The 9,149-nt window shown below is 44.6% G+C and overlaps 1 protein-coding gene across 1 annotated transcript; it reads right to left on the bottom strand.

Moving 5' to 3' along the window:
• LOC109236017 lies at positions 322–1,017 on the bottom strand. The gene has a single exon (XM_019402251.1). It carries the CDS (start codon positions 1,015–1,017, stop codon positions 322–324), a length of 696 nt encoding a protein of 231 aa, XP_019257796.1.

Raw genomic sequence — 9,149 nt, 5'->3', positions numbered from 1 at the left:
GGCCAGCCGTTCGGGGTATTTTACCTCTCTAATGGATCCTATTTAAGAAGTTTTGTTACCTCTTCTCTGACGAAAGCATGTTTTACCTCAGACTGTGGCCTTCTCTTTTGCTTGACGGGTTTAAATTTGGGATCGATGCTTAGTTTGTGAGAGGTTATTTCTGGCGGAATTCCTATCATATCTAAGTGGGACCAGGCGAAACGATCGATATTGTTAGTAAGAAATTGAATGAGCCCTCTTCTGAGTTCGGGGGTTAGCCCCGTTCCCAGATATACCTTACGTCTGGGAGGTGTTCGACCAAAATGGCCTGCTCCAATTCTTCTACTGTTGACTTAGTTGCGTCCGATTCTTCGGGTGCGACGAAGGTTCGAGGGGTGGAGTAGTCTTCTTCGTCGTCCTCGGGGGCCTGTATGTTCCTGGGCTTTCCAGAAATCGGGTCCGCGGGGCCGACACTTCGTGGCAAACTGCGAACATTTCCTTCGCCGCCCGCTGTTCTCCATATATGGTTGTTACGCCGTCCTTTGTGGGAAATTTTATCATCTGGTGCAGGGTTGACGGTACTGCCCTCATGCCGTGTATCCAAGGCCTATCGAGCAATGCATTGTACCTCATGTCACCATCGATGACCTGGAATTTTGTGTTTTGAATTGCACCAGACTTGTCGATCGAGAGGGTGACCTCCCCTTTCGCTACCTCGTCGATCATGTTAAAGCCGTGGAGGATTCGAGAGATGGGAGTAACTCGATCGAGCAGCCCCAGTCGTCCCATAACCTCCGATCTGATTATATTGGTCGAACTGCCCGCGTCCACGAGCACACGTTTCATCTTAGTATTGTTTGAAAGAAACGAGATCACCAACGCATCATTGTGCGGTTCTGTCATGGCCTCGAGATCCTCTTCGCTGAACGCGAGGGTGTCTTCGGGCATGCGGTCTCGGGTCGGACCCCCTTCTGCGGTGGATGTTCTCGTCCGCTTGAACATGAGCCATTGGGGGGTGTCAGTTCCTCCAATTATCATACAGACGTCGTGTTGAGGAATCTCTACTTCTGCTTAGGTCGAGTTTTGCGGCGAAGCACTGAAATCTGGGACAGCGATGTCCCTCGCTTTGTGGTTTTTGAGGTTGCTCTTCTCAACTCTTTTCACTGAGCCAGACATTTGACCTGCAATCAAAGATCTTGGATAAGAAGAAGTGTGAAAGAAACTTGCGTTTGTATGATGAAACTAGCAAGAAAATAATCACTATTATTCTTAGCCCCACGGTGGGTGCCAAACTGTTTACCGTGAAAATGGTAATAACAACTAAATTTGCCGATGGGACTCTAAAAATACGTGACCTATTTATATGCTAGTCGTGGAGCGGTTGATGCTGTGAGTGTGTAGTTTGAGGGTGAGACGCGAGCTAAAATAAAGCAGTAATCGAACCGAGAGATAGCCGTTCGGGGCCTCGAGCTGGTCGATTTGGGGTCTCGAGGTCGAGTCTCGAGCTATCGGGGGAAATCGGGGAAGGGCTAACAGATGCAATAATATTAAAGGAGGCTTTTTATAGCCAATGATAAGCAATAAGCAAGCAATGAACATGGAACAAGTATGAAAAAAATAGGATAGAACAACAATGTCGAGAGAGTATCTTAGAGAGAAAGAGAGAGAGTTATCATATATTTCATGTAGAGCCTTTGGAGCAACATCAGTTGCCTACAAAATAGTGAAAATCCCCTTTATATAGAAAGGGGGGAAACTTATACGGTAAGGAATCCGTTACCTGTAAAGGAGCGGAGATGGGACGGCTGGAAATGACGTCCCGAGTAGGGCTCAGAATAGCCAGGCTAGGCTTTGTCAGACTCAGCCGCGACATACTTAGCCGCTTCATGGGAACTTCCCATTTTCACTCTAGCCCCGACCGTCATCCTCTTAAGACCGGGTGTCGATGGGTTCCGAGGGAGAAGACTTGAGCGCACCTTTGCAGCCTCGAGGCTTCAAGGCGATCTTCCAAAATGCTTTAATGACGGGAAATTGGACCCTCCGATTTTTCCGTACACACAATTATTATCAAGAAGGCACAAAAAGGCGCATTTATAGTCAAATACATTCATACAAGTCCTCAAGTAAGTGCGTACATTCGTTTATATTTATTTTTAAATCCCTAACATGTCCTAAGTGATCTCATTAGCAAGTAAGAACATAAGAATTTGCAAATATTGTATGATACGGGTCCTAAACTACCCGGACAATTAGCATAATAGTAGCTACGCACGGACTCTCGTCACCATGTACGTACGTAGCCCCACAGACTATCACATGCATTTGTTTGATTCACCTAGGGGTTTATTTCCCTCTTACGAGGTTAGAAAGGAGACTCACCTTGCTCCAAAGCTTACTTCCAAACTCAAGAACGTCCCCAAAACCCTCAGTTCGGAGCCGAACGACAAAAAACTAATCAAACGGGGTAAGAACTAGTCAATACAAGCTTAAGAGTTCATAGTCTAGCTATTAGAGTAATTTCCCAACCCTAAATGCAAAGTTCCTAAAATTCATCCCCAGGCCCACGTGCCCGGATTCCAGAAATTTTTTGAAGAAAGTTGTTAGCCATAACCTAAGGATCAAGAATATATGATTTTTACTCTATTCCATGACAAAGTTTGTGGTTAAATCTTGTTTTTATCAGGTTGGCAAATGCGAAGTCGGAATTGCGACAAAAGGTTCGCAGATGCGAATTGGGCCTCCCTCTGCAATGATCGCAAATGCGACAGAAGGGTCACAAATACGGACCCCTGGTGGGTTCGCAAATGCGAACAAAATGTCGCAAATGCGACCACTGCCCCAGCCAGGCTTCATCGCAAATGCGCTACTTTCATCACAAATACGAGATTCTCAAATGCGAACATTTCCTCGCATTTGCGAGACCTGCAACTTTGCACAGAAACACCAGAAAATTGGGGTGTTTTTCACTCCCAACCCACGTCCGAAACTCACCCGAGCCCTTGGGGCTTCACTCTGAATACTCACACATGTCCAACAACATCATACAAACTTGCTCGTGCGATCAAATCGCCGAAATAACGTCTAAAACTTCTGATTTAATACCAAAACACATGAAATCCTTAAGAACATTTGAAATTCCTATTTTTACAACCGGACGTCCGAATCACATCAAATCAGTCCCGTTTCTCACCAAATTTCAGAGATATGACTTAATTGTTATATTGGACCTGTATCGGGCTCCGGAACAAACATACGGGCCCGATACCAACATGATCAAGCATTATTCATTTCTTTGAATCCTTAGATTTTCAATTTAACAGTTTTTAAAAAAAAATTATTACTCGGGCTGGGGACCTCGGAATTCGATTCCGGGCATACGCCCAAGTCCCATGTTTTAGTACGGACCGTCCGGGGCCGTCATAACACGAGTCCGGGTCCGTTTACTAAAAATGTTGACCGAAGTCAAACTTGGCCTTTTAGGCCAACCTTAAGGAACCAAGTGTTCCGATTTCAACCCAAACCCTTCCAAACCCGGACCAACCATCCTCGCAAGTCATAAACCAGTTAAAGCAAGTACGGGAGGTCTTATTTAGGGGAATGGGATTCTAGAAAGCAAAATGACCAGTCTGGTCGTTACGTTCTCCGCCTCTTAAGAAAACGTTCATCCTCGAACGGACATAGAGAAGTACCCCAGCTAGGAATAAGACGGGGGTATCTGCTCCGAATGTCCTCCTCGGACTCCCAGGTCGCCTCCTCAACTGGTTGGCCCCTCCACTGGACCTTCACCGTAGAAATCTTCTTGGATCTCAACTGGCGATCCTATCTGTCAACAACGGCAGCTGGCTCCTCCTCATAACCCCAGCTCTCATCTAGCTAGATAGTACTGAAGTCTAGCACATGGGACAAGTCGGCGTGATACCTCCGAAGCATAGATACGTGAAAGACTGGATGAACTCCTGATAGGCTAGGAGGTAAAGCAAGCTCATAAGCAACCTCCCCAACTCGCCTCAACACCTCAAATTGGCCAATAAACCTTGGGCTCAACTTTCCTGAATCAACTTTACCTTCTCTAAGGCATCTTTCACCAAATCTATACCATACAACTTAGCCTCGCCGGGCTCAAACCACCCGATAGGAGAACGACATCGCCGACCATATAAAGCCTCAAATGGGGCCATCTCGATGTTGGACTAATAACTATTGTTGTAAGCAAACTCGGCCAAGGGCAAGAACTGGTCCCACCGTCTTGCAAAGTCAATCACACATGCTCTAAGCTGTCCTCCAAAATCTGAACTGTCAGCTCCGACTGCCCGTCGGTCTGAGGATGGAATGTTGTGCTGAGCTCCATACGGGTCCAAAGCAAACCCTGAACAGCTCTCCAGAAATGGGAAGTGAACTGAGGGCCCCTATCTGATATGATGGAAACCAGCACACCGTGAAACCGAACTATCTCCTGAATGTAGATCGGGGCAACCTCTCCGAAGTATAAGTAGTCACCATTGGAATGAAGTGTGCCGACTTGGTCAACCTATCGACAATAACCCGAACTGCATCAAACATCCGCAACGTCCGTGGTAACCCAACTACGAAGTCCATAGTAATGCGTTCCTGTAACGACCCGATCGGTCATTTTGAGCTTTTGCATTTCGCTTGCCAGTTCTCGGTCATGATTAGCCTCGTGTGATGTATTATGATGTAGGTAAATCGTTGGTTTTGGTTTTCAAGGTAATTAGAACGGATTTGGAAGAACAGTTCTTAGTTTGAAGCTTTAAAATTTGAAAGGTTTCACCAAGTTTTGACATGTTAGAATATGATCTCGGATTGGAATTTTTATGATTTGGTTAGCTCCGTTAGGTGATTTGGGACTTAGGAGCGTGATCGGAATGTGTTTTGGAGGTCCGAAGTAGATTTAGGCTTGAATTAAAAAAATTGGAATTTTGGCGTTTTCTGGTTGATAGGTGAGATTTTGATATAGGGGTCGGAATGGAAATTCGGAAGTTGCAGTAGGATCGTCGTGTCATTTGTGACGTGTGTGCAAAATTTTAGGTCATTCGGACGAGGTTTGATAGTCATTTTGATCGAAAGCGAAATTCGGAAGATTTTTGGAACCTTAGGCTTGAATCCGATGTGATTTGGTTGATTCGATGTTATTTGAGGTGCTTTGAAGATTGGTATAAGTGTGGAAAGTGGTATATGACTTGTTTGTGCTTTTGGTTGAGGTCCCGGGGGCCTCGGGCTGATTTCGGATAGTTGACGGAAGATTTTAAGTTGGGTTTGGCAGCTGAAGTATTTCTATTGCTGTCATAACCGCACCTGCGGCTAGGGGACCGCATGTGCGGACTCACAGAAGCGGGTTTTAGAGCCGTAGAAGCGCCCAGGAGAGGGGCAGGCTGGGACCGCAGAAGCGAGGTCCTGGTTGCAACTGCAATTGCGCAAGTGCGGGTTTCTTTGCGCAGATGCGGCCTTGGAATTATAAGAGAATTTCGCAGGTGCGCACTCGGGACCGCAGGTGCGGGTCCGCAGGTGCGGTTTTGCTGGGTCAGAATATGTTTATTTCACCTTCGCGATTTTGAGTGGTTTTTCATAACATTTCAAACGGGAAAAAAAAGCTTTGGAGAGATAATTGAAGGGAGAATTCAAGAGGGCTTCTTAGAGGTAAGGTCCTTGGTCCCTAAACTCGTTATATGATGATTTTTAAGGTTGTAAGCTTGAATTATATGGGAAAAGCAGTAGCAAATTGGAAGTAAGGCCTTGGAATTTTGAGACCTAAATCCGGGGATTTGAAGGGTTGTTTGTGGTCAAATTTTGACATATTTGATATGTATGAAGTCGTGAGAATGCAAGGATTCTAGTTTATGATTTGTATCGGATTCCGAGACGTGGGCCCGGGGGTCGAATTTGGTCAATTTCGGGATTCTTGATGTAAATTGGTTCTTTTCGAGTGGGCTTTGTCCCCTTAGTATATTTTGATGGTATAAATCTATTTTGGATAGATTTAGAGCATCCGGAGGCCGATTAGAGAGGCAAAGGCATCGCCGGCTAGAGTTTTGACCGGACAGAGGTAAGTAATGATTGTAGATACTGTCCTGAGGGTATGAAACCCCGGATTTCACATTGTTGTGCTATTTCGAGGTGATGCACATGCTAAATGACGAGCGTGGGGTCGTGCACCATTGGGGATTGCGACATGGTCCATCCCGTACGACTATTAAGTCACGTATTTTACTTGAAAACTATTTGATATTGTTATATTTTTGAAAATAATATTGTGTTTGGGGCTAAATGCCGTTTCTGGGCCTTGTGCCGATTGTTTGGACCCTTAGGGGCTTTTACTACGGTATTACCTCACTTTTTTGGTTTAATGTTTACACTCAGTCATGCTATGTTCTTACTGTTTTCATAACTTGGTTTTATCCATTCCTTTTGATTTCATAAATGATTTTGAGCCGAGTACTTATTTTATTGTCTGCCCGAGGGGCTTGAGTGAGATCTGACTGAGTAAGGCCGAGGGCCTGTGTTGTGAGGATATCATGGGATCGGGCTGCACGCTGCAGCATGTGGTACTAATTTATGATATATGAGAGGCCGGGGGCCTGACTTATTATGCCACGAGGTGGCTTGTAATTGATATGAGGCTGAGAGCCTATTGATTACGCCACGAGACGGCCTGTTTTGCTCTTGGGCCGTACGGGGCCCCTCCCGGAGTCTGTACACCCCCAGTGAGCGCGGGTACCCAGTGTGAGTGATGTGTTGTAGCACGAGGGGTGGTTGTTGTTTCATATTGAAGCCCGAGGGGCTGTTCTTGGTCCATGTTGCCCGAGGGGCGGTTCTTGATTCATGTTATGCCTGAGGGGCTAATTACGAGTGATTGTGAGGTAGCACAAGGGGCTAGTTCTGCTGATATTATGCCCGAGGGGCGGTTTATGGTACATCTTTTGCCCGATAGGCTGTTTACGTTTCTATCATTTTTACTCACTGTTTTATAACTCGTTTGAAATTATTGAAATTTGTTTTTGAAAGGTTTTACCGAAACTGAGCACGATTTACGAAGTAAATAATTTCTATACTGTTTTGAAAATGTACTACTTTTGTTGTAGCGTTATGATGTGGCTTACGTGTTATCTTACTGCTCAGCTTTCATTTACTTTTATTACTTACTGAGTTGGCTTACTCACATTACTCCCTGCACCTTGTGTGCAGATTCAGGTAGTTCTGAGCCCGGTAGCAGGTGCTGATTGCTAAATGGCAGAGTCATTAGAGTTAGCAAGGTAGCTGCCCGACGTTTGCATCACTACTTCTCACCCTTTTGTTTTCCTTAGACTGTTTTTAGAACATTATTAGACTCCTTGTTTTATTCAGACCTTAGTAGATGCTCGTGACTTGTGACGCTCCGATGTTGGGCTTGTGTATTTATTCCTCAATGTTCATTTAGACTTATATTATGAGATATCTGATTGATTAAAGGCTTAAAAATGATTGTTATTGATTAATTGGTTAATTCGGGAGTTGTGTCGGCTGGCCTAGTTTCACGATAGGCGCCATCACGACCGGGTCGGTTTTAGAGTCGTGAAAAGTTGGTATCAGAGCCTAGGTTACATAAGTCTCACGAGTCATGAGCAAGTTTAGTATAGTCTCGCAGATCGGTACGAAGACGTCTGTACTTATCGTCGGGAGGCTGCAGAACCTTTAGAAAATTTCAATTCTTGAATTCTTATCGTGCGTCCTTGATTCAGCTTGAAATGTAACTCTTTAAATTCCTTCCACGCATTCGTATGCGCGCATGAGCGCTCAGTACCAAATGTGCATCGATGGCTTGTGATTCCCTGATCGAGGGGCGAGGTGTGTTCGTATGAATTGAATGAGACGAGAAGGGTCTGCTTTAGGGCAGCAAGAACTATCTGGTGTTTGATTTCCATCGTGATTTGATGTATAGCCCTGAGTTGTGGGTATGATGAAGGATCTTTTCATGTTGCCTAGTTGGGAAGTGAAGTAGATTTCACGTTGTGATATGAGTTCAGACTCAGGAAGATTAAATGTCTGCGTAATGTTTATGACGGTGGAAGGGTATAAAGAGATGTTAGTTTGAGGCGAAGCAGGTGGGTTATCTCCTACGAAGTGTTCTGAAGTTTGTGTGATCCTTAAGTTGTTGTTGGAAGGTCTCCTTTACTAGTGAAGTATATGTGTTGCAATTTAAATTTGGGTCGCTTAAGAGAGTGGACTTGACTGTTACGAGGGTGAACGCAAGATTTGTGGAAGATTTGAAGTACTAGAAGGGCTGTGTTGAGCGAGCTTATGATGGATTGAGTTTAATCTCACTATGGTATTATGGCAGTAATAGAGTATATTCATTATGAGTTATTGTGTGATTTGATCTATGGATTCGAGCCAAGTGGGGGAGTCTGCTATTGATTAGTTGATTGCACGGTTATGTGCTATGATGGTTCCAGTTTGAGGCGTATCGGTGAATCAGTTATGGCTTACGGAGGTTGAGACCGAGGATGGCTCGAGTAATGGAAATTTCAATAAAGGTTATGCGATGCTTTATGGGTGTATGAGAATCGTGGAATGACTTGAGTTGTTATTGGTAAAGGATGTGCGGTGCATAGATCATGAAGTTTATCGGTTGCATTAAGGTGAGGTTACATTCTGCGGTGTTGGAGTGCTAATGGAGCACAGGTCGTCCGGTTCGTTTGATCGGTCTAATTGCGGTTTGAGTAGAGTGGATAACTCTCGAGAATGGTTCTAATGGGTTCGAGATTTTACATGTAATAATTGGAGATTTTCAAGTTGTACATTTAGCTAGAAACTGAGGTTGCATTGGAAGGTGTCAAGACTAGTAGTAGTTCTATAGCATTGTGGGATTCTATATATTAGTATCAGGAAGGTAAAGGTAATGGCCTTGGATTCGCAGGAAGTCCCTTCAGGGTATATATTTTGAATGTGGTGCTTTTGGGAATAGTTAAGAGAGTATTCAGCGGCTTATGAGCCTTAGACGGTGTGGTTTTATGCTTGGGCTTCGTGTGGTGAGTATGGGTTGAGGAAATTGTGGTGTTATAGCAAGAAGTAGCATCAAGTTGAAGGTAAATCAAAAGGAAACTCGGATAGATGGGATAGCTTGGTAGTAGGCCGGATCGGCATGGTAAGGATATGATTAGTTCATTGGATGCTTA

This window comes from Nicotiana attenuata, chromosome 12 (genome assembly GCF_001879085.1).
Source record: "Nicotiana attenuata strain UT chromosome 12, NIATTr2, whole genome shotgun sequence".
Lineage (NCBI taxonomy): Eukaryota > Viridiplantae > Streptophyta > Magnoliopsida > Solanales > Solanaceae > Nicotiana > Nicotiana attenuata.
Note: the sequence above shows the minus strand (reverse complement) of the source record. Positions and strands in the feature narration are given on the sequence as shown.